Here is a 26,946-nt window from a genome sequence, read left to right as displayed (position 1 = left end):
TGCTGAAGAAACACATTACATGTTTCCATCGCAGCCATCCTGATGTCATGTGTAAAACAAAGATTATTCTGGTGGAAATGTGCAAGGAACAACCATTTAATTTATTATGAGATTAAATTCTTAAACAAACATATTATCTAGTTCAGCCTCCTGGGACGATTCACATCTGACCCCTGGCATCGGCAGCTCATTCAACTCATTTTAGGAGACATGGAATGAAAGAGGTACCGTACTTTCACACAAAGCGATCGGTTAGCCTAAAGCAAATTAGTGATTCAGTTCTCAAGACAGTCCTGTGAATCTCAAGCTCATTTACTCGCCAAAGAAAAGTTTCAGTGACGGAGCAGAATAACAAAGCCCCTAATACATCGCAGATCCATTGCACCCAGGCCGTGAAGTTTATATTTCCCTAACAACTTGGAGACAATATTGTGTGTCAGAACACATGCACTTGTCATTAGCATGAACATTAAGAGGAAATGAACATAAATCCCAGATTCAGATGTGTAGTTTGAACATCCTGGGACAATTAAATTATTGATAATGGTTATCTGTCACCAAGCAATAAATCATAAATTCACAGAGTGGTAGAAGAAAAGCTATCTTGCTGCTGACAGATGCATAGACTGAAAGATGTGGTGGGCCTTTAAGGTTTCAGAAATAATTGCATAAAGGTGAAAGATTTCTTCTCTTGCTTTTTTTCTCATCAACTGTAGTATTTCCATACTCAAACCAACACCTTCTCATGACAACTTTTCTTACTTGGCCTCTACTTTTTCTGACATTTTAATGAAAATGAGGAACAAAGCTGAAAATGAGCAGCCAGTGAAGAGCAGGCCTGGCTTTATGGCTGTAAGTTGGAGCATGATGCTCCACCCAGAGCCAGGAGCTGGCTCCCAAAATTGTGAAAAGTGATGGATACTCTCTGCTGACAGTAATGTAAATAAACTGAAAAAAACCCAACTATTACAAGACTGTGAAAATACAGGAATTGCATAGAGAAAACAAGGAGGGAGCAGACTGAGCAGTCAATGGCAAATGAACAGGACAGAGTCCGATCCCCCTTTTTAAGTCACTTCATTTTTGCGACTAAAATAAGACTCTGTATTGAATTTGTACATCAAATTGTGCTCCGCTGAATATAATATTGAGCTCCAGTGCTCAGTATGACCGTGTTTCCTAAGAGGCTACAGGTTTATGTGGACAAGTAGCAGCCGGTGGAAAGAGAAAGGAGCGAAGACATTTCCCTTCCAGCCACAGGAGCCGGGGAGCGGGAGCTGGCTGGTGCCTGGTGATACGCGGTGGGAATGCCGGGCCTGGGCGGCTGCGGCTGCTCGAGTCGGTGCCAGGGCTTGAATAGGATGGCAGGCGCTGCCAGGAGGGGCGTGTGAGCCGCAAGTGGGACCCAGCTTTGTGAGGATCCCTTTTCAGAGGGCTGCAGTGCTGTGAAACTCCACACAGCCCTGTGGAAAAAGTGGAAGCTTTTCAAATGTACACGCTGTACTGCACCGCTCAGAGGGGCCAGGGATCACATTCATTTATTCATTTTCCAACAACTGAATCTCTTTGTATTAATTACATGGAATCCACCAGTTTTGGCCAGAAAAGATGTGTTTATTTAATACTGATCCTTTGCCTGTGTGGTGATCTGCATCAATTTTGGCATTTCTTCTCCTTGTACAGAACTTAAAAACTGCATGCATGATAAAGGAAAAGAAAACAGCACAAATAAGTCCATTTAAGCCTGGAATTAACTGTCTGAAGCCTTAAAAAAAAGACTTCAGATCAATCACTCAGAGGCATAAGGGCTACCAGCGTGAGTGAGAGTGGCAAGCTGAGGCCATTTCATTGTCAGGAATATGACATTTATTGTATCATAAAATTAAGTTTACTTCAGAACTTATTCCATTTGAAATCCATGCTAAACGGTCAAGAGTGCCTTGAGAGGTCATGTTAAGGACAACAGTTATTGTCAGGGAGCTTTTTTCCCCTCAACAGTTAGAAAAATAAACCACCAATTTACGTATTTTTCATAAGCAAGACTGTAATAAACTATTTGTATCTACAGCTTCTCTCACAGAAGAGACAAAAATAAAATCAAGCCTCTCCTCTTCCAAATGAATTTGGCAATTATGATTTATTTTAGAAGTATTTTTGGGTATAGTGATGAAGCATATGCTACTACTACAGCTGTGACATCAGTATAATAATATGGATATATTTATTCAAAATAACACACCAGGCCTCTGGGGCAGAGCTGGCAAATACCTAAAATAGTATTTGCTTGGTCACTGGTTGCTGATGGAACTTGCGACAACCCCATGACCATGTTGGTGTTTGCATTGATCAAAAAACACTACTTGGATTAATATTTTGATCTCCGCATTGTCAGCACCTGTCTGTAGTTTGTTTCCTTTAAAATACTCTCTATATGTTCCCTAAGGGCCCAATGCAATCCTCCTTTTTCAGAGTTGCATCATTCTAAAATGAAATTTTAAATGGTCCTTCATGTCTGCTTCAGAGAAAACACAAATAAAAAGTTGGATTTGCATTATGTCTTCCTTAGAAGCTTCTGTTAGCAGTAAAATTAGTTGCCTTGAGTTGCCATGCTAGGTAGAAGAAAAATAATGAAATTGCAAAGTGTTTCCAAACCAAGAAAATTGTTAATTAGTAAGGGCAGTAAAAAAAATCATTCAGAAGTGAGTACTTGACAAACACAAGTTATTTAAACATTTGTTTTTTTTCAGTTTTGTCAGCAGTCTGTGCTTGTAATTAAGACCTTACTACTCTCAAGGAAATGCTTTAGTATTATTTGTTGAGCATGGTACGTACAGTGGGTCCGTAATCGATAATATCAATCATTATTTATGTGGTTATTGAAAGCAACTCTAATTCTGAATATAATTTTATGCAGAAAAATAAAGTGACTACATCAATACAATGTTGTCCTCATCTTAAAAACAAAAAACCACAATAAGATAATGTGTAAACGTAAATGTAATTCTCCACTTTTTCTTAACAGCTGGTAAATTTAAATTTGAGTTAACCACGTGTTAATTAAAACACATTTCACCAGCTACTTATAAAATTAAGCACTATTTTGTTTGATGTTGGTAGAAACAGGAAATTTGGAGTGATGTCTACTGCTACAGCTGTTTGCAGTCCTTATGTAACACCAGATGTGAGATTGATGTATCTGTATTTCGTCCTCTCCTGTGAATTGCAAGTGATCAAACAGGCAAAATCATAATGACAGGATGATTGGACAAGTTTAGCATGAAGGGAATTGTTCAAGACATTCATAAATCACTGCACAATCACACACGCAGTGAAGCAAAATTTATTGTAATGTCACAGATATGCAAAACCATTTATATCTACAATGAATTTCAATTATAAGCATATTAATTGTAGAAAAAGTCTTTGACATATCTTAACTGATAGTCTTTTGAAAGATATAATAGTAAAAGACACACAAAACTAGGTGTGAGTGTTTTATAAAACCTAGACGTGACACACCAATAATGTAAAAACAAACATAATTTTCCACAGATTTATTTGTGTTATTAAATTATGCTCATATAAATGAGTTGTGCTATGAGATACAGATGCCAGAAGGGGTAATCATGTATTTAAATGTAGCTGTATTGCAAAACAAGTGTGTTGGTAAAAGCTGCTAAAGCATCAGCCATACTTTGCTTTTTCTGCTGCTAGAGCCAATCTGCGAATGTTTGCTATGCAACCAGCTGCTGCCTCCTGCAGAGTTTCATCTGTAGAGCCTACCATAGCCAGTAGGAGCTAGCAAAAATACAAAAGAGAAACAGCATAAGAAAAACAAATGAATGTGCTATTATTTAAATAATATTCAAATAATATCTAGAACAATTGCATGAATTTACTCACATAATAAAATACTAAAAATCATATTAACAACACTGTATTAGATATGTATGTATGTATATCTATATATGTATACTTTTGTACACCTATGTGTGTTAATATATGCATAGAGCACAACGCTTTCTATTTTATCATATTTGTACCTGTAATTTGATATTTTCATGTCTGATTTTCTGTTTATCAGGTCTGACTATTGGCCGTGACTTGGATTTTTTCTTGTCAGTAGAAATTGCATATGCTTTAACTGAAATAATGGTTTTCCCCCCCCAGGTACACTAGTATATTTGTATATGCTCAAGATTTTTAATAAGCAAAACCATACTTCTTTTTTTTTTTTTGCCTTGACCATGAAACTGGTTCCATGTGAAGGAGCCCTTGTGACTCATTGACTGCAGCAGGTTTCTTTATTGTCACAGCAAACCACTCACATTTAAACTGCTTGTGTGATACGGATCTGGGCATATCATTCTTAAACATTAGCATGTAAAAGTAAAAAACAAAAGCTCAAAAAAGGCACCAAACTTTTGGAGCTGATTCAACTTTTCAGTCACGTGGAGTAGATCCTTTACGCTGGAAGTCATTCAATTTTTTCAATGGAAATTCCCTTGGAGTAAGTTATTGTTCAACACAAATATGACATAAGACAGGCCTTCATGATAAAACATTTTTACATATCAGAAAACCATTAATAATGGTTTTGGATCTCACTTCCTCAGTGTGTTGCAAGTCAGTGATGCAACTGCAAATGCAATATATGCTGGAAAACAGAAGACTCTTGCTTAGCTGAAATCAGCTCCACGCAATCCTCAGATTTCTGAAAATCTGCCAAGCTTAATGGGCGTTCAGGTATTTTGAAGCTCAGACAGCTCTAATTAAAACCTATATTTTCAGTCTGCAATACTTAGGATTCTGTGCTTACTCAAACAATGTTGAGTCAAACCACAGAGAAATCTGTTATCACTCAACTCCGGTGCATATTTTTCATACAGCTAAAATATTACACAAAATTATGAACTGCTAAATATAAAAGCATAAATTGAATGCAGACATCTAATTCGTATGCTACCTTTTTCTAACCTTCCAGCAATCGTGAGGCATGGGCCACAGCTGTGCACATATGGCATTTGCTTATAGAGATCAAAGCATTTTATACTTGAGGAAGTATTTGTGTTAGCCAAATGTACAAAACAAGCATCTTGCCAGTCACCTTTCACCCTTTGACCCCTACATGTAACTTGTAAGGGTGCCTGTGATGGGCCTGAATTATGTCAAAAAGAGTATTATGTAAATTAAGCATCAATGATATTTTTTTCTAGCAATTCTTGCTATAATTTCCATTAATGTAATCAGATGTCTATATACAAATAGCTAGACAAGAATTCTTAAAGTGTGAACATTCCTAGAGGGATATGCCAGAGTTAAAATGACATGAGAAGAAATTATATGAGAAAGCTTTATATTCCTACACTTTATTTGCCTGTAAATGTTGGGCCAGGGGCAGCAACCAGAGAAGTCAGTGGAAGTTTCACCACTGACTTCAACTGGCAGGAAGACCAAGCAGCACATCTCTGTGTAGTGATAAAGCTGCTCTACAAAGCACAAAGGCCAGAATGCAAGTTTATCAGATGCTTAACTTCTTTTTTTTCTTAAGAAATATTGCTGGATGAAGATCTTTCTTCCTTGCTATTTTCCACCAGCTGATTTCTCATCAGCTTAAAGTATAAAGTGTTTCTTTGGGTGCCTCACAACTTTCTTGTATAATTTACAGAGGAAAACTGGTATAGATCCTTCATATCCCTGACTCAAAACCAAAAATATGCATGCACATACCGTTCTAGGGTGGTTTTGGTAAAACCATAAGTTTCAAATTTGGGGGCAAGGGAACTATATGCATTATGTGATTATTCACGGCATCTTCACAGACCTAGTGGAAGGCTTTTTCAGTGTAGTGAGTGTGGAACTCAAACTTTCATAATAATTTCAGCATAGGACTTGTTATCAGTTTGTATGAGCAGAAGTTCATCACAAAAATAATGTTTTGGACATAGATTAGTAGACATACAGTAAAAAGCAAAAAACAGACCTACGCCTTTATTATGACTACATGTTAGGTAGGACACAATTCAAGGTTATTGATTTCTTTTAGCCAAAACTTCCTTCTGGGCTCAGAAAACTGAGGAAAATAGACATTTTACCATCATTTTCCATGCAGAGCTCAATATTAAGCAATAACAATACTGGGGGAGGAACTGTGCTCTTTATTGCAGGTGCATTTTGGAAAATCAGGGCTAGGTATCAAAGAACAGCCTACTACATGACACTGGTTAAAAGTACCCAAATAGATGTCTAAAGAATTAGTGGTACGAATGCAACCAATGCAAAGAACAATTTTTGTAAAGGTATCAAACACTGATTTTTTTCCTTCTGAGATCAGGAGATCAAGGATCAGTTACTCTCTAATTCATTGTTCTTCTAAGTCACTTGACAGTGGTAACATCTGTAAGAACTGCCATGTCATACAAAATCCTGTACTACACTGTGTCTCAGGATTTTCACAATACGACTTCAAAGAAATATTCTTGGAAACACAGTCTAATACAGTAGCTGCCTCTGAGGACTGAGGATATGCAGCAACATTTGTCAGTCAACTTACTCCTTTTGTGCTAACAAAAAGGCAGCTGAAGACATTATTGAAAATGCAAAATATTTCAATGTAAGTAGGTAATTCCATATTTAGGAATCTAACTTTGAAGATTTTGATATAAATCCTGCCTTAAATGAAATTATATTTTATTCTTTTTGTATGTTCCAAGAAAGTTATAATTCTTTTACTTCCTGACTGAAGTAAAGACCCTTTCATGGGTTCAGCTGAATTTACTGGCAATTTGGGTTGTCCAATTCAGATATGGAAATGTATTCATAGATAGTATACACAGACCATACCCACATACTAGATATATTTGACAAGTCCAAGAAATCTTTTTTTATTCCAGTGCACCAGTGCAATATAACATGTCCTTTTTCTTGATGCAATGCCCTTGAACTTCATGTATCCTTTCCCTTTACTGTTCAGGTATTGTTTTCTGACACATGTAAATGTTAACAGATGTGAAAAGCAGTAAAAAAGCATGTGGTATAAATGCTTCTTTCTGGCACATACGAGGCACTTTCCATAGACAGAGAAAGCATTTGCAGCACTATGTAGCCTTCATTTTCTGTTGGCAGGTATCTATATTCTAAGGCGAGAGTCCAAAATTTTTTGCACAGTTAGCACGTCATACCAGCAAATAAGCACAAATACAAGCTGTTTGGAGAACGTACAGAGCATATGTAGCATTTCTGGGTTCCAAAAGCAAAAGCAATGCACAGCCAAATCCTTTAAATATTCAGAACAATTAAGAAGATTTTGCTATTACTATCCCAGCTTTAAAATAGCACAGAATTGTGATACTATATTAGGATTGCACAATCATAGAATAATTCAGAATGGAAGGGATCTCAGGATGTCTCTAGTCCAATGTCATGCTCAAAGCAGAGTCAGCTACAAGGTTAGACCAGGTTGCTCAGGGTTTCTCAGATCCAGCCTGATCTTGAAAACCTCCAGTGATGGAGATGGCACAACCTCTTTGGGCAATCTGTTGAAGTGTTTGACTGTCCTCATAGAGAAAAAGGTTTTCCCTACATTCAGTCCCTCTTGTTTCAGTTTACACATGTTATCTCTCATCCTCTTGCCATGCATCACTGTGAAAAGCCTAGCTCCATCTTTTTGAGGACTGACGTTCTTGTAGGTACTGGAAGGCTGCTATTAAGACTGCTTGAAGCTCTCTCTTCTCCAGGCTGAAAAAGCCCAGTTTCCTCAGTTTCTCCACACAGGGCAAGTGCTCTAGCTCTTGACCACCCTGGTGGTCCTCTGCTGAACCTATTATAGTTTATCCATGTCTTTCCCATACTGGAAGGCCAAAGCTGGGTGCAGTATTCTAGGTGTGGCCTAATGAGTACTAAGGGGAACAATCACTTCCCTCAATCTCCTGGCTGTGCTCCTGCTCATACAGCCCGGTACTGTGTCTTCTTTGCTGTAAGGACACACTGCTGGCTAATGTTCTGCTTGCCCTCTACCAAAATCTCTATGCCCTTTTCAACAAAACTGCTACTCAGCCAGTCAGTCCCTAGCCTGTATCACTGCAAGTGCAAGTGCAAGTCCTTCTCAGGTGCAGGACTTTGCATTTGTCCTTGCTGAATTTCATAACGTTCCTGCTGGCCAGCTCCAGCCCTGCCTAGGTATCTCTGAATGGCACCCCTTCCCTTGACTGTATCCAAATGGTCCCCCCGCCCCAACTGCTGATTTGGTGTCATTGCAAACTCTGTGAGTAAGCAGTCCCTTGCCTTCCCCAGGTCACTCACAAACATGTTAAATGGGACAGATCCCAACAGAGGGAACCCTTTGGCACTCCCCTTGTCACCAGCCTCCAGGTAGAGTACAACCCACTAACTACTACCCTCTGAGCTGGATCATCCAACCATTTTTAATCCATTTGGTTGTTCACACATCTAGAATATAATATATCCTAATCTGGACAGAAGCATGCCGCGGGAAACAGTGTTGAAAACCTTGCTAAAGCCAAGGTAAATGACATCCACTGCTCTTCTCCCCTTTACAAACTTAGACACATAGAGAGCAATCAGGTTTACCTTTGGTAAATTTATGTTGACTGTTCCAAATCATCTTCTCCTTCTCATGCCCAGAAATGTGTTCCAAGAGGACTCCCTCCATAATTTCCCCAGAGACCAATATGAGGCTGACCAGTCTATAGTGTCCCAGACCAGGAGCAGGAATTGTTGCTCTGAAGACATGCTTTGCAGACTCTTATTGTTGGGCCTTATGCTTTCTGGCATACCAAAGTTGTAACAAAAATGGAAAGTCCTTTGTTCCTCAGGGCAACAGTAAGAGGTAAGGGGTAAGCTATACTATTTTCTTGGATATTCATGGATCTTGAATGATGTTACCTTCCACTGTCTGATAGCACAGCTTCCTTAAAATACTATCTCTACAATCACAAAATAACCAATTGAAAAATAATTATTCCTAACAAGATAACATAGGCATCAACATAAGAAGTTGTAAAAGTGTCATTCCAAAATGGGTATGGATCCCTGGATGAGTAAGACAGTAATAAAAATGGGCTAGTAATTATCTCTTCTATGAAGATGTCTTTCTAGAATTTTTCACTTCTACAAAAGAAGTAGCTCAAGGGGATTTTAAAGCAGAAAAAGCGTAGACAAGTTTTGCAACAATAAATCTTGAATCTGACAAAATCTCAGATGTTAGTGATGCTCCATGTATGGGTACAATAATTTATAAGTCCTCAGTTTCCTTTGGTCACAGTCATTGCAGCTTCAAGGCTCAGAGGCAGGAAGCAGGAAACATAGGAAGTGGTGATTTCAGAAAGAATAGAGTTTTGCATGTATTAATCATTAAATAAGGGGTTAGTCATGTGATTTTCTACAACAAGTTTTCCAAAACAGTGGCAAGTGTAGAACAATACTGCTGGAAAGAGGTTCCCTTGCTTATATAAAACAGATAAAAGATCACCCTGTTCAATACTCTGGAGTCCTGTGAACATGAATGCAAGCAATGAATAAAGAATAACTATAAAAAGAATATTTAATGCCCTTTTTTTCTGGCTTCTTTAGGTTTTCTGCCCTGTAAAACAAATTTTATTTTATTTTTTCTAATCAGAAGGAAATATGGACAACCTCCTTCAACAAGATTCATATCTATACTGGGAAGCTAGTCAGAGTTCACATAGAGCTTAACATTCCTGGAACCAAAGACATTTACTTCAATACAGCTGCTGCTTCTATCTGCTGTGCTGGTGATGACGTCTTGTAGATTGACAAAGCATTTCCAGTTGTTGGTAAGACTTTCCTTTTTTTTTTAAATTTAGATTTAATATCTGACTTTTTACATGCAACGTTTCCTAAAGGATGCTAAATGTCTAACACTGTGATTTTCTAATTGCATAACACTTCTTTTCCAAAAAAAGACATTTCTCACATGCTTTTTATAAATCTAACCTAAAAGAAAAAAATACTTTAAATAAAAGCATATGGTAGAAGCTTATCCAAGAAAGTATCAGTCTAGATCTAGCCAGCATTTTGCTAACTTTCAACACCATATTGCACACTGGAAAATATTAAAGCACCTAGTTTGAGTGTTATGTTACACATATTCCTACGAAAAGACTTCTCATAAAATTAAATTATAAATAATAAAACATACTCCACAATCAAAGCATAATGAAGGTTAAGCTAAGTCACTGTTTCTAAACTAAAATTCAGGCTGATTTCCTGATTTCCTCTTTCAGCTGAGTGAAAGAGTAAGACAACACGTACCATGCACAGCCTCCTAAGAAGAAGATGCTCATGTAAGTTCTTCAGTGTTTTCTGTTAATTTTGTTTTTCTCAGGTGGCACAAAGAGAACAGATTTCAGATGTAAAGTCCTGTGTGCCAGGGAACACTCTGAGCTAGCAGACATACAAAATCCAGTACCAAGAAATTCCAGTAAAGGCAGAAGATGGGCAGGGCAGACACCTACTGTGCTGATTGCCTCTCATATAAGGTCTCTCCTCTCTGGAACTAAAGTCAGAGCAGCCCCTGGTGTAGCCTAGTTCACTCACTTTGCATGTAAAGAGGCAGGAACTGAAGCTCTCTGGCTGAGGTGGGAGAAATCCTAGAGAGATTGCACCTGGCTTCTTTTCCCTTCCTCTTATTCCTGTCTTCCCTCTTCTCTCTCCCATGAAACACATCTCCATTCTGGCAGCCATGGAAAAAGGATAACAAACTTTGGGAGTCACTCAAGCATGGCTGGGGAGATGAGAAGGTCTAAAAGATGCAGCTTGGGCTAAGGTACACCTGAACATGGTGGTGGTCAGCCGTCTTTCCAGGAGCTGTCTCTTCTTTCTCATCTTCCCCTTCCTCCCTCAGAGAACCTGTGAAAGAGTTCAGGGGCAGGCAAACCTGTGCACTTTTTGCAAACAGGTGCAAGACCTGTTAGGATGAGAGCAAACTTGTCAGCAGTGTGTGGTGTACTTCCAGATATTAAACCATTTCACCTCTTTCAGGACTCATGACAGGTGACTTGTCCTTTGGACGCTGTTACTTTTTCCTGTGTGACTGCCTGTGACAAAAAAGCTGTTGGTAAGCTGAATCCCACAAAATGCTGGGAAACAAGGGAGGAAGAAGTGTAGGGCTTGACAGATTCAGTGAACATCTAATTACTGGTACCCTACCATGAGATGTTTATCACATGCTTCAGTGATGTCACATACACAGCTTCAGTGAACTTCAACTGATTTTACACCATGATAGATTTGAAGTTTAAAATCCTTCTGGGTACAGCTTCATTTTTTTGTTTTTTATACCTGCTATCTGTCCCTTTTTGTCTATTTTGTTTAGTCACCTGCTGTACTGCAACTAAACCAGGTATTTGGGACAAGGGCCATATTCCTCCAACACATCTGAATTGTGCTTACTACAATGGGGATAGCACTCTTGAAAAGAAATCCTCTTGAGCACACACTAATAAAACACAAAATAAGAATATAGTTCTCATACTCTCCAGTAAGGTTAAATGTTGTATTGCATCACTTTGGAGAAATACCTGAATGCCTAAAGGGAATTATAATCCGGTACGCACTTTAAGTACACATACATACTTGCAAGTTTTTATATATCTACAAAAAATGAATAAACCCTACAGCTCACTCTCCGTCTCACCTGTATTAATTGTCTATTTCTTATATAATTATTTAAAGAAGGATGACTCCCTTCTGTGCAAAGACATAATAAATGGGCAGAGAACTCTGAATATCAGCGACAAGGAGAAAGTGAAGAAAATGCTAAATGGTGAAATGCAAGATAGTTTAAAAACTGTAAACTTGCAGGCCACTTCAAAATACACTAAGTTTAAAGGTTTTCCCATCTCAAGTTGTTACTTATAGGAGGGATATTTCCAACAATTTCAGATGTAAGTCTAACTAAATATAAACATACCATGCAGAGGTAAGATAGCTAAATAAAACTAGTAATAAAAATTATTTCTAATCTTTGTTCAAAAGGTAAAATTACATGTAACCAATTGGAGTCCTTAAAGGCAGATAGTTTGAATCTACATTCAGCTGTTAAGAAGTTTGGTGCAATATTAAGAAAGAATTCAATCATCATGAACATTCCAATGTACAAAGAGTCTTATGGGACATGAAATTCTTCCCACAAAAAGCAATACGCAGATCTGATAATCCAGAAGTGATGAAGCCCAGGGTCTTACAGCATATTTTTATTTGAACCACTTTCTCTATTTTATTTTTATTTCATTGTAGTTTTCAACAGAAGATTAACATATAAAAGGCTTTTGGTGGGATAGAGAGAATAAAGAACTTTTTTGTAATCTCAATAGAGTGACATTTTTTAAAAAGCTTTTTTCAATTCACCTGAAATTAATTTTATTAAGATTAAACACAAGCCTGCTTACTTACTACATGTAATGTAAATTGGCTCAGCAACATGTTGGGGACTATCCTTCTCTTATATTGCTGCTAGCCTGATCAATCTTTCTTCTTTGTATTTCCTGCTCCTTTTCCATACTTCCCTGCTTTTTCACACTTTGCTTTCTTTTTAATTTTACAGGAGCATGACTTTTACCTTGCCTTTCCTTCCCAAGTATTACTGAGGAGGTAGTATAGGACATTGAGAAAGAATTGCTAATTCAGTTTTGGTTTTCCAAATTTGTTAACATTGCTATCAATGTGAGTACTGTCATTTTGTCTGTCTGTCTAGCTCTAGCAGTCATATGAAGATTACATGAAAGTTAAGAGGGGGCAGTTGCAAATATACTATCAGCAGCAAGTCAGAGGAAAAAAAGGAGGTTTAAGCTGCCCATTAACCCTCACATACTGAAGGGTTCTGCCTGAATTCTCATCACTACCCTGAAAACATGGTGCATTGTTTTTCTCTAGTTTGTCTGATATTCCTGAAGTGCACTATAACTAGTCTGTCTTTGAAGACAACATCGAACTGCAGCAAAGAGATACCACAGGTTCCAGACTAGTGACAAATTTTGCAATGTTGATCTCAAGTTGCATCTTATCCTGAGAACAGGGTACAAAATCTGACTGTTCTAGTATTTTAAAAATATGTTAGATCTACTGGTATGCGTGAACTGACTTCAAACTCTCTTCTGTATTGAATTCCAAGTACTGATTTCGATCTCTAAAGTTAATATAGCTTTAGATCCAATGGTCTAAGTGTCTGTCTCTCTGCCTATATATGATCATTGTAATCAAAACCAGTGGGGTGCTTTTACTAGTAAACCTTACATATCAAAGTCTGGGGATAAAAGCAGGATGTTCTCACTGTAGATCCATACAATCACATTTATCTCAAGTAATGAGCCAGGGTATTTTCAAGCCTTTTTTTTGTGGCATCCAAGAAGACTGATCCATAACATAATCTCATGTTTTTAGATGTGTGGGTGGCAGCAGTGCATACATTTACATAAACTGGAAGATGAGCGGTATTGTTCAACTTATAGGTTGGTTTTAGACTAGTAAATGTACTAGAAAATGTTCAATTAGTACACAGCATAAATAAATGTATAGATGGTATGAACACAGCTCAACTTTATTCATACAAATATGAAATTGAATGTGATGAAGCAAGAAATGAGCTGGGGCTGTTCATGGGCAAAGGTCCATGTATAGTCCACATATTCATTCATATCTGTAGATTTAAATGTATGATGTGAGAAAAAAATGAAAGCAACGATGAACATAGAGTGGAAGATACTTTTCAAGATTGTCAAACTGCCTCTTTTGTTATTAGAGAAAAACATAAGGAATAAATTATTTTATACTGAGGAGTCAACTTCCTATAATCAACCCAAATTTCTGAGTCACTTGAGCATTGCTTTATGAACAGAGTGTGATATAGTGATCATAAAATATATTTACTAGTGCTGGAAATATATATGCTTTCCTAAAGTCTGTGCTGTGGAAAAACATTACCATGCACACTTATTGTGACAGATAAATGCTTTGGCTTTTTGGTGATTAAAATGTAAGGGGTGGCTTGAATTAGCACTCCATTCAGGTCATATTCAACCAAAGTATTTGTGATTCACATATAGTTCTCTAGAGAGGAGTTAGACAGATATTTTTTGAAAAAGAAGAAAAACATCTCCCCAAAACCACTCAAGGACTCACTCTGACCATAAACTGCATGAGTAGCTGCTGGATTTTGGAAGCGTTGTGAGATCAGAGATTTTTAAAGACACTGTGTAGTCTGCAAGCAAGCAATAATATGTGCCTGCCTGACTTGTGTATGTCAGCCAGGAAATACTAGAGGCCTTGATCTGGATCCTTGCCTCTCTAAAGATGTAACAATGAAGTAGGGAATGAAAAATTCACTAATAGAAGTTAAATCTAAAACTTCTCTCTGATTAGAGCAAAAATCTGTTCCTCAACTTTTTATTGAGTAATTGCTCAACTTTAATTCCAAGCTTCAATTTTTGGGGATGTTTTTGTCTTATTCATTTGCTTGGGCTTTTTTAGTTTTATAAAAAGTAAGTTATAGTTATGCTTGGGTAAGTGGAGGTTGTAGCACATGTATAAAAGCTCTGCTAAAGCTGGTTAAAGCATGCGGGGGAAGATGTGAAAATGAATTTCCTAAAACCATGCAACTTTATGCTTTAATATAGAAAGAAAAAATTCATGTGGGTGTTCTAGCCGAATGCCATCACTGCAAAAGGTAAAAAGAATCATGATTAATATTCTAAACTCGATATGGTGGTTACTTTGTATCTGAGGTAGGATGAAATGGTTGGAAAGGTTAGTTAACTAGCTACCCAAAACATTATTTCACAACACTAATGCTAGCACAAAAACATTATTAACAGCATGTTGGACATTCTTGGGTGAGTATACTTAGCGCACACTGCCACCTAATTACAACAATATGGGGGAGCTGGTGTAAGACAAAGCACTACTCCTACATGGGGAATGTACTCTCTTTTTATCAGTTGTCAACTCTAAGAGGCTACTTTTTCATTAAAACACTGCATCACATGCTTGAATCATGATAAAATTAGGGAACTTAACATCCTTTCCTGAACAGGAGCATATTTACGCAGAATATTGGCATTTATCAAAGAGTGGTTTCTCAAAATAGAATTCCCTCATATGTATTTGTGATGCTGAAGGATTAAACAGAATATCAATTTCACACACACACACACTCCCCAGGAAGTCAACACAAATTTAAAGTTAAATAACTCTTACATTTAACTGCAAATTTTATGAGAATTCTTGGATTATGAGAAGAAGAGCAGAAAGATTAACAAAACAGCCTGATCAATCAGAAGCAAATGCAAGATCCAAGTCAGGGCTTCAGGGTGCCCCTAGCTGTATGTCACATTGAAAATTTTTCCATCCAAATTGTTTGTGAGGACTTTATTGCCTTGCCCAAATGTATGGACATCTTTTCAGTTCTAACAGGTAGTTACTGGCACTCCCTTTGCATCTGCTGCACGTGTAGTGTGCCATACTGTGCAGTGTAGCAAATCCAATGCTTTCATGAAAGGTAAGAACTTTGCCCTCAGCTGTGAGGTACTTCCATGGCTCAGCATCGTGAACTGTAGTTTGCAATTGGCTCTCATCGCTACTACCATGAAAAACTTAGTATTGTCAGCAAAGTTTGCAACCTCCCCATTCACCACCCTTCCCATTATCATTTACAAAATACTGAATGGCGAGATCCCTTGGCTGCAAAACTTGATGCTAATTCCCACACTTTGATTCCTCATTTTTAACGAGTTATTTATCCTTTCTAGGACTTTGCCTTATCGCATAGCAGTTTAACTTCATCAAGAGTTTGTGGTGAAAAGTGCTGTTGAACGCTCTCCTAAAATCCAAGTGTGGTCAATTCAACACTTCCAAATAGCAACAAGATAATTGCACGTGAATAGACTATACAACTGACAAGAAGACAAAATGCTTTAAGAAGCAAAAGACTAATAAAATATTCTCTATACAATGAATGGCCAGCAAATCCAGCACAAAAGTATGACAGATCTTCTTTAGATACATACATGCTCCATTAGCCTATAAGGCCTCTGGAGCAGCCCAGCAATTACCTCTCTTTGGAATTCTGCGAAGGAGCTAATCCAGTCTAACTACTGTTGGATTTGTGCAGATTGTACAGATACAATGTACAGAGATAAAAAGAGCAAATAAACTTGGATTCATCCCACATACTTGTGGACAAGGTAAGCAATAGGCAAGAATCGGTGAAGGACAGGACTTCCAGAGGACAATTCTGATTTTAGGTGTTCTAAATACCTTAATCTTTCTATATTGCCACAGTGCCCTAATTTATGTATCTTATCCTGAATCCAATATTTGGAACTGTCATATCTGTATGGCAGTATGGAAGCACCTTTATGAGTGCCTGCTTTCTCAATCCTACGTCATGGAGAGGTTTTCTTATTTGCATCTTTATCTTCAAACAAATGCAATAGGTAGATTAGATATAATTTAAATTCACTTTCTATCTAGAATAGAATAATTTAGGTTGGAAAACACCTTTAAGATCATTGAGTCCAACTGTTAACCTAACACTGCCAAGTCCACCAATAAACCATGTTCCTAAGTTCCACATCTACACGTCTTTTAAATACCTCCAGGGATGGTCGCTCAACCACCTCCCTGGGCAGCCTGTTCCAATGTCTGACAACCCTTTCAGTGAAGAAGTTTTTCCTAATATCCAATCTAAACCTCCCCTGACACAACTCGAGGCCATTTCCTCTTGTCCTATCACTTGTCACTTGGGAGAAGAGACCAACACCCACCTCTCTACAACCTCCTTTCAGGTAGTTGTAGAGAGCGATAAGGTCTCCCCTGAGCCTCCTCTTCTCCAGACTGAACAACCCCAGCTCCCTCAGCCGCTCCTCATAAAACTTGTGTTCCAGACCTCTCACCAGTTCGTTGCTCTTTTTTGGACACACTCCAGCACCTCAATGCCTTTCTTGTAGTGAAAGCTTTCCAGTTTCCCCAGATCCAAAGATAATGTATAATTTGCAGTATTCAGACTCCTTTGGTATTTTAACTAGCAATACTGACCAATATTCTTTTACTTTAACGTTAATTTTTTCTTCAAAACTTCCAGAGATTAAAAATTATCATAAACAGTTGCAAGAAATCCTGTACTGATTAGCAGCTGGTAAATAGAGCCAATTATCATCCTTGGAGATAAATGAAAAATTAAATAAAATAAAATTTCCAAGAAAATGAAATTGTATGGACCTTCACTCAGTCTAGGAGAAGATACATTCTAGCTTTTATATACAATTGATTGTTATATAATCCCCATTGCATCATAACCTGATCCAGCCCTCGCTGAAGTCAGTGACAGAATTCTCATCAGCCTCCTGTCCCCTGGCAGCCTCATCAGGCCTTTAGACTTTATGCCAAAGTACAGAACACTGACAAGGAACATTAACACTAGAGCTCATCCCATAATCTACACATTGCGAAAGGACTTTTGCTTAGCATCTATACCTTGAAATAAGGTGTGCCATATTACTTAAAAGATACTGCAGAGTGCTCTTTGAAATGGCAACATAGAAGAGATTACAATGACTGGGGCTTGAAGCCAGTTTGAATGGAGTGACTGATTCTACAGGAAGGAGAAAAAAAGTTGTTTTCATAGATGACAACAATGAACACATAATTCAGTATATTAAGGACTCCTGAGTGACAATTCAGCCTCTCATTACACATATGTATACATATGTATATGCATGTGTGTATATATATATATGTACCTTGTTCTTCATATTTCTTATGTTCAGCTTCTTTGAATAGCTCCTTACATACAAGGAAACTATTTTTGATCAGCTGAATGCCAAAAATAATTACCTGGCATTCTGCCCTTGTACATTAAGCCCAGTATCTCTCAATTAAGAAAACTAATTTTAATAGCTGGCAATTTAGATAAGATATTATTCCATAAACATAAAAATATTTTAATATTCTTCCTTCTTATTACTGCCAAATTAGAAAGAAACATTTCACATAGTCATGAGGATAAGACTGGTGCAGGGAGCTAAACAATTGCAAGAAGCGGCTCTGTGTATTTCTGTGGTTTGGAAATAGTGCCAAGTCGGAAGGAAAAGACATTCTCTGCATTTTCTAAAGCAAGATAAATACAGAAAAGAAATATAGATGAAAGATGGAACTGCTATCTATGGTCTCTGCCAGATTCCTTGGCTTTTTGGCACACCTATTGAAGCTGGCAGACTTAGCCAGTAGCAATCTTTTCCATTAAAAGGAGCAGCATATATTTTGGGTTAACATACTTTGTTTGTGCATTTTTAAGCTTCAAAAATGTCTATTTAAATTTTTTTTAATGATTCCTTCTGCACAGTTGGCTGCAATTGCACTTATTTGAAGTGGCTCATTTATCACTAAAAGAGCTGCAGGGCACAGCTACTGTTAAACAGCTCCAGTAAACCTACAGCTTAGTGGGACAAGCTTCTTTTTATAAGACTAAAAGATGTTTAAAATGTGCCAAGAGGAGCTTTATGCCAGCCTCTAGGTTTGTTATCCAAATGTTACTAAATTAGAGGTCTCCTGAAGCACGGAGTTTGGGCAAAGATAAGTTGATCTCCCTTAGGCTGCTGTTTTTTCTCATCTGAGATCAGCCAGATTTTAACAGAACACTTGCTATGTATCATAAACGTTAATAATGTGAAATTTTGAAAAAATCATCTAAAGTCTGAGGCTTAATCTACACTGAAGCCAAACTTCATTACCTCTGGCAATGGTGCAAAAGCAAAATGTTTTACATCTAAGTATCCCTACCTTATGAATGGTGAAATTTTGCTTATTATGAAGGTAAAGGCTTACTGGCTTCTGTTTCCTGGAGCTGAAACTGTAAGGAAAATGTTCACACCTGGCAGTTGCTAACACAATAGAAATTGCAGTGGCGTAACATTGTCAATTTTAATTAATCCTTCTGAAATAAAACAAAATACAACAGTATTGGACTTAATCTATGCAACCTCTTATATCTGAAATTTTAAAGTGTGATGTGATCAATACATTTGTGGGTGAAGGTATTGGGCGTACTTTCTGTAGCCAACAGACATGCAGAAATTTTGCCGTCTAGTGCCCTCTTTCTTGATGTCCAAGAACTGTAACAACTAATATAAAAAGCAACAGGTATCAGCTAGGAGTACGAGCCAAACATGCTGTATGTCCAGCCTGAACTGCGGAGCCTGAATAGAGACAACCATGATAGTCAAAATGTTGGTTCTTCTAAACTTAAAAAAAATATATAAATATGTAAAAATGCAAATACATACTATTGTACCCTGATAATATTTTTGCGTAGATATTATATGAAATATTCTGATTGATTTATAAAGATCTTATCTTAAACCTTGCTTAATAATTTAAAACTCTATATGCTGTATTCAGTGTTCTCAGCAAAGGCCCCCCACAAAAAACAACCAACCCCATAGCCAAATACTCCTGAAGAAGTAGGTGCCAGTGCTTTTGCATTTCATTTTCTAAACTTCAGATATATATGGTTTGTGGCAAAAAGTGGCTTTCAGAATGTTTTCAGTAGAGATTACTAGTAATTGTCTTCCATATTTTGTAATTCACATCTATTTATTTCACAAAGATGGTCTTATGAAAGTCTTTTCACATAAAATGGTTAGCCAACACTTCTTGTAGGGATTTATGACTTCAGCAAACAATGACCAATATTCTGGAAGTTCCGCACAATAAAATACACAAAATGTATTTTTTAAAACAGTCATTATAACAAAGTATAAAAGAACTCTCCAAATATTAAATCTTCATTTCACAATAACTTTCATAAATCATGGTTAAACCAACTGTTTTTATATCTTAGATTATTCAAAGGGAATGGAAGAGCCTACGTGTGATTAACCTTTCTACCATTAAGAACAGAACTCAAAAAGCACAAATACCTCTTGTGTATTAATTCATCACAGAATTCATAAAATACATTATAGCTGTTACATCTTCGCAAAAAAAAGTTAACAAACTGAAAAAAACCCCATGCATCTCTTGAGGCTATAGCCTGATGAGAAGACAGGAACAAATCCGATGGATTAATTGAAAGATATATATTCAAACATACAAATATACAAATGAAGTCCCACTCTTAGGAGCATGAGTCTCTGCTTTGCCTGCCTTATTGTACCAAGTACTTGAAAATGGGTTTTCAGCATCCCTGGTGAAGTTCCTATAAGCTACAATAATTGATATTCTAGAAGGCATCTATTAATATTTTGTAATATTAAGAAAACAGAGTACTTTCCTGTTGTGCAAATATTTCAATAAACCAGACCACAGAGTAAGGCTAAAGATCAGTTCTGTGCACTGGTAGGTTGGATAGACACTTTCAATATTAAAAAATGTCAGAACATGAATGGAAAGTCTGATCTTCTGCATTTCAGATATATACTGTAATCATTAAGTTAATGGTTCCTCTAGCCCCCAAATAATTAGTTCTGTATGTACAATGGAATAAGAACAGGAGAATATGGTCTCGTTCATAGTGCAGCACAGCAATACTATCTTTAAATAAACTTGTTTGGATAATAAAAGCAGCTCAGAACAATGCAGAGCTCAACAGAGGCTAATTTATTCTAATTTCATGTAGCCTTTAGTACAGACACCCACATGCAAAAAGCTGCCAACAGCACCAGTTATGGCTCCCATATGGTATAAGTGCCTTAAAGTCTGGGTGACTGGCTACTATCCAGTGGTCCTGTTTCCTCGGTTTTCACAAAAAGCTTACCGTGTGTGTTTGGTATTTATGCTTTACTTATAATGATTGAGTTGCAGCTATGAATTAGCTGTATACAAGTAATTGTACCTTGGTTCGCTTGAACTATCAAATATGATCAATGCAAATTTTTTATAGATTTTTTTTCTTCCACTCCATTCCTATCTGTTTGTTCACCTCCACCTTGTTGTGTGCTACATTTAAACTGAAAGTTTTCTGGGGTCTTCTTCTTCTTATGTAGGTATACATCACTGCCTAGCAAAGTGAACTACTTATCTGTGGTCAATGGCTTTAAGCATCATTACAGTACACAGAAATAAATGAATAAATAGAAAATTAATACCTTTACTATTTATTATTTAATTAGTATGGAAATCAAGCATAAACTTGAAGTCAAAACATCAAGAGATCCTCATATGAGATACTGGAAATTACCTCACTGGGAAGATTTCCCTAAATGTTTTAGAATATTTATGTACCATCTGATCAGGTACTTGCAAATGTAGAATTTCATTGGTAAGCAGAACAGGCGTTTTTTAGCTTCATACTTTACAATCAAGGCCACTGGTTTTCTTTTCACAGATCCATCTGCGTCTACATAATTCAAAAGTATTTACCACTTTGTCAGCCAGTGAACTCCTTCAGTTTTCTAATGAATCGTATCTGTGCCAAACGTGGAATCTTCCATTGTAGAAAGGCAATATTTTGTTTTAAAGGCATTACAAGAAGAGTCAATGGGTTGGTCTCTTAAAATTTTCCTCTCTAAAACAATAAAATGCTTGAATACATTTTGTGGCTGCTTTTAAATTGTGAATTATTCGTACAAAAATGAAAGCTGTCTCATCTGACATTTTAAAATTGTATTGACAACAATTCAAATCTGATTTAATCTCCTGAAAAAAAAAACCCCAACTTATATCACAAGGTCTAAATTCACTGGTGATTTACATTAACAACATTACCTAATTTTTACTCCTGTGCATGAAGGCCAACATTATAGTATGTGAAGGTCTAACCTGGGGAACAGTTTCCAAAAAGACATGGAAATCACAGTAGAAAATTGGCTGAATATGAACTTTGAGGGCAATACTGTGGCCAAACAGAATAATGAAAATCTCTGATGTTCAAACAGAGCTTACATAGAAACAGGGAAGTTATTTTACCTGTTTTAAATATTCATACAGATATTACTGGAATACTGAATTCTGTTCTGAAGTATGTTGAAATTCAGTCCAAAAGAGAAGTTAAAAAATAAAAAATTCAGAACGGACACACAAATATAATTAAAGAATTAAAAAGATGATAGAAATTCCATCAAAGATTACACTTGCTTAGCTAATTAAAAAGATGACAATGTGACAAGTAATTTGATCTTACTCAAAAAGAATGTATATGAGAACAGAAGTTATGTCATGTCGAGCTTTTCAGTTTACTAAGCAACAGTATCATACATGTAATTGCATAAGATAAAGCTAGACAAACCTTAGGCTACAAATAAGGTGCAAATGTTTTTATGGGGAAGGTATTTAACTACTGGAACAAGTTATGATGGCTCTAGTGGATTTTCCATCACTGGAATTTTTTAAGTAAAGAGTCAATGTTTTTCTAAAAGATATACTCTATTCCAAACAGAAATAAATTGAAGCAATGTCTCTGGTTTGTATGAGCAAGGCTAGTCAGACTAGATCATTAAAACGATCCCTTCTAGTATTATAATGCATGTACCTATGATTATTTAATATGAGAATAGTGTCCAGTTTACAGGACTATAATCTTATTTAGGCTTTTTAAATATTGGCACATTACCTTTCTTCCAGCCCTGCAACTTCCCCTGTACTGCAAGGTTTGTTGAAAATCAACATTCAGGAGGATATTAATTTAAATTCAGCTGTCTGAAAGCTAGCTGTTTAGTCTGAGCTAGTAACCTAGGTCCTTTCTATACTCAGTGGAGAAAACTAGACACTTTCAGGAGTCTATTCCTTCCAGATACCTTGGGCATCTATTTCCAGCTAGCACAAGTCTGCAGGTACCTCTCTCTCTTTCCATTGACTACAGAAGGTGTCATAATTTAGACTACTTTAAACTCCATACCTAAAAGTGGCCAAAGTTAGATGAAAGGAATCCATCCTTAATACTCCAAAGATCTTTTTCAAAATCCCTGGATTCAAGTTAGTTAGATCCACTAATTTAAAACATCTGGCTTTATTAGACCATGTTCAAAATGTGCTTCAGTTACTGCTGGGTAGATGGTGTTTCAGCACAATCGTAGCATACAAATGCATCTCATCTAGATTTTTCTAGGAAGAAAATACTTTTTTTTAATAGTTCTTTCTTATTGCACTATTATTCAGAATTCTGACATTCCTATCTAATAATGAACTGGACTGTATAGTCATTTAAACAAGTTCTCCACTGCCTTGGGATGGGATTCACCCCATTAAACTTAGATACCTATGGTGTAGATGTGCAGATCTGAACTTTGAACCTGCACTCCCGTTATAGCCAAAGGAGAACAGAAAATACTGCCAGTAGAGACTGAAGTGCCTTATCTTTGCATAAATGTCTAAATTAGGAGAGATGAAACACAATAAAGAATCTATTAGTCTTCTTTGATTATTATAAGAATTTGGGTGACTATTTCAGATGGGCATGTCCACAATGTAAACATTTAAAGTTAAGATGAATGATGACTTTGATGAATTTTGTTCTTCCACAGCCTGATTTTGGGTGCTTATTTTCCCTTGTTCTTAGGTTTTTTCATTACTTTAATAATCTCCTCAGAGGTCTCATTAGCTTCATCATAAAAAAACTGGCCTCAACTCTGTAGGTGATGAGGCCATTCAAAATTCCTAGGCTTTCTTTACACAGAAATAATAATGATATTCCACAAAACCAAATCCTTTATATCACTTACAAAGTCAGAACTAACTTCCACTTTTTATCTTTCTTCATTTGCAAAGTAAGAATGACCAGGAATAATCAGTTACATGTTTTTCACTTTTATATACTTTGAATCTTTCAAAATAGTTGAAGTCTTTTAGAAGGTATATTATGAGCAGTTTTGTAAGTGTCTATACACACCACCATCCTCACTTCAGAAGCATATCACAATCTACAGCTTGCGAACATAACCAAGAAAAAGTGTGACTGTAACACAGAGAAGCATTGTATTAATTTGACACGGTGACATGGTCTCTAGGACAATGATTTAAATATTCTTTCAGGATCTTCAGATGACTTGAATGCCTCCTTTAAAACATGTTTAGACTCATCTTTTCACTACTCAAGTAGTTGCACTTCGTCATCTGCCTGCACCTTGCAGAACAGTCAATTACTGTTACAATTAACCCTAAAAGAGCATCCCTATAAAAAAACGTGTACTCTTTAGTGGACAGTTTGAGATCTTTTCATGAACAAGCTTGATTGTTCTAGGGTTTCAGCAGCAGTCAACTATAGGTAGACATCTTTGTTCCTTTGCAACAGCTACATTTTAAGGGAGTTTTTCTGCTATTTCCATGAAGAATCTGGTGACGGCTGGATACTTCCAGTTGTCTGTGACTTTTCCTATTTCTCTTCCCTCTAATCGTGACAGACTCCAAGTGTGAAGAACGTTGCCTGGTATTCCTGCTTATCTTGGCTATAAACTGGCAATCCCCCGCTGGATTTCTGTTCTACCTTGGTTTGTGAACAGCTATCTCCAATCTTGAATTCAGGTTGATGCCTGTTCCTTAGTCTGATGTCTAAAAATTTCTCCTGCTTTCCTAGTGTCCCACATGTCATTATTGGGTCTTTGAAAATACAAATCTCTTTTCCAGCACAGCCATGAATTTTTACTTTAGAAAGAGGAAATATTTTTCTGGTGTTTGGTAGAAAGAAAGCATTGATTCATCTGTCACAGGTCATAACCATTGTTCCATTCCCAGTCATAAGAATATTGAGTGTGGAACTGAACATAAAGGAAAACTTCATAAACTGTCTTTATAAACTTCCTCCAAAATCACGCTGTCTGTCTGCTCAGAATTTCACATGGCAGCTGACAAACACCAGTATTTCCCAACCTTTTTGTCACATAGCCTTGCTTCAGAAAACTGAACATATTTTGGGTGCAGTTACAAAGGGGTGAAAGCTTGGAACACTGGCTTTCTCTCACAACTGTGTGCATATACCTGTTGTTTTGTGATTGGCAAATACTGTTTGCAGCAGTGGCAAAATGTGCAATATGAGAATCTGGCTGAAATTACTTTACCTGTATATTTTTATTCCTGATTTCCTGGACAGAAACATGTATATACACATTGCGTAGTGAACGGTCAGGAAGTCAGATGCTTTGAGAAAGTCTCTGACCAACTGTTCAAGCACTTAGCAACTTTGTCATTCACGCAGAGTAAATGTTTCCCTGAAGCATCAGACTTTCTGTGCATGTGAACATAGCACATGAACACCTGGGATTATGCACATATTGCAACCTAGTCAGAACTACAGCAGCTGTGACATTAATCCAACTGGGCATGATTACTGAAACACCAGATATCTGGTAAAAGGATGAAAAAATACCAAAGGAACCCAGACAAATTTTCCAGAAGTAAAGATATGATTGGTCCTGGAAAAATCTGTACATAACAACCCCTACATAAATACAAAGCATGCTTTCAGTCAACTATTCACTGGAGAGGCTAGAAGAATGAAAACACCCGGACATTCTGTCATCACAGAGCAGCATGGTGCAAAGATACCCAATAGCACAGACAGTGCTGCAACTACTGTCTCACCTGTGCCGGGCAGACCAACTGAATAGACCAGGCAAGATTCAGCTCTGTACTGACTCTTGCATTTGAGCAACTAAATCTCCTCCACCCACTCTCCTTGCCACCTGGGAATGCCTCTTCAGCCTTTCTGAAACTCCAGTAATTAATTCCTGATGGTAATTCCAACAATGCCAGCATAGAAGTCAATTTCATAGTCGTTGGTGGACTGGCCAGCTGTGCCCTGAACTCTGATGATGCGAGTGTTGATTTGCTTCATGATCTGCACAGATTTGGCAACACAGACAAAAGCACTTGGACTAGCACATCTGGCGAAACTATCATAGGTCCAACAGAACATATTTTCTCAGACTGCCCACCATGGTTCACTTATTATATGGACAACGTCACTGGATAGGAACCACTATGTCTCACTGGTCTGATATATCCTCCAAAAAGGCCTATTTGTTGCTTCACTTTGCTTTGCTGCTTTGCCATTCTAGATATAACACAACATATAAGCATTAGAAAGTGGTTGGAAACATCACAGCAGGATAATTGCTAATTAAATCAGGCTTTATTTAGGGTTAGAAACTCTAGATGACCATAGGTATTGTCCTCTCGTGGGTGGGAGAATTCCATTCCCTGAAAAATAGGGGCAAAACCAAACTACAAACTTTTTAAAAAAAGGACATGCCTATACTGCAGTCATAGTACTAGAATAAGGCAAATCATCTGACACTGACTCCATGCTACCAAAGCTAGACAGGTAAGAAAGCTCAAGCTAGCTCGAGAGAGCTAGCTCTGATGACCTGTCACTGCACTTTTGTCACTTTGCGGTCCAGGGAGAACAGGTTTTTCACAGTTTAGTAACATGGATCTCTGAGCCATGTTAACTTCAGCACATACACTGGTATTGGGTTCTCTCTGGCTATATCCAAGTTGAAAGGCAAATGCATTTTGCAATATGCCCTGCAGACCTGATTCCCAATTGTTCATACATATTGTGGTTCCAGTTCTGCACCTGCATTTTTTTTGGACACAGACCAGAATGTATGCATCCAGGTTTAGTCCTAATGTGCAATCAGTAAGTGCCCAGGCTATGCACTTGGACATACAAGCTGGGAACTGCTCCATGATCCTACTGTTTAGACTTACCCATTTTATCAATTTGCCTCGTGTTAAGGATTTCTTAAAGACTTAAAGGAATAAAGCTTTAATAACAGCTCCATTTATACTTATTGTGTTAGAAAAAATGCTATTTTAAAATATCTGGATAATTAAAAATACAGAAATATTATTTGTAAAGACTATTTTTGTTTGTTTAGATATAATTACTTTCATAGTCTCCAGATTAAATGTCTGCAGCATTTGTAATTAAGCACTTCCATGAATGTTCACTTGCATGTAATTGAAAACAAACAC

At 37.1% G+C, this 26,946-nt stretch overlaps 1 protein-coding gene across 2 annotated transcripts in view; it reads right to left on the bottom strand.

Moving 5' to 3' along the window:
• Nucleotides 1-3,684: 3,684 nt before the first annotated feature.
• ODAD2 (outer dynein arm docking complex subunit 2) overlaps nucleotides 3,685-26,946 on the bottom strand; it is a 91,010-nt gene continuing 67,748 nt past the window's right edge. For both annotated transcript variants that reach the window (XM_059818991.1, XM_059818992.1), the window contains exon 19: nucleotides 3,685-3,798. In XM_059818991.1, the coding sequence (XP_059674974.1) occupies nucleotides 3,685-3,798 (114 nt within the window). The remainder of the gene's footprint in view (nucleotides 3,799-26,946) is intronic.

Source organism: Gavia stellata, chromosome 6 (assembly GCF_030936135.1).
Source record: "Gavia stellata isolate bGavSte3 chromosome 6, bGavSte3.hap2, whole genome shotgun sequence".
NCBI lineage: Eukaryota > Metazoa > Chordata > Aves > Gaviiformes > Gaviidae > Gavia > Gavia stellata.
This window is presented reverse-complemented; position numbering and strand designations above follow the sequence as displayed.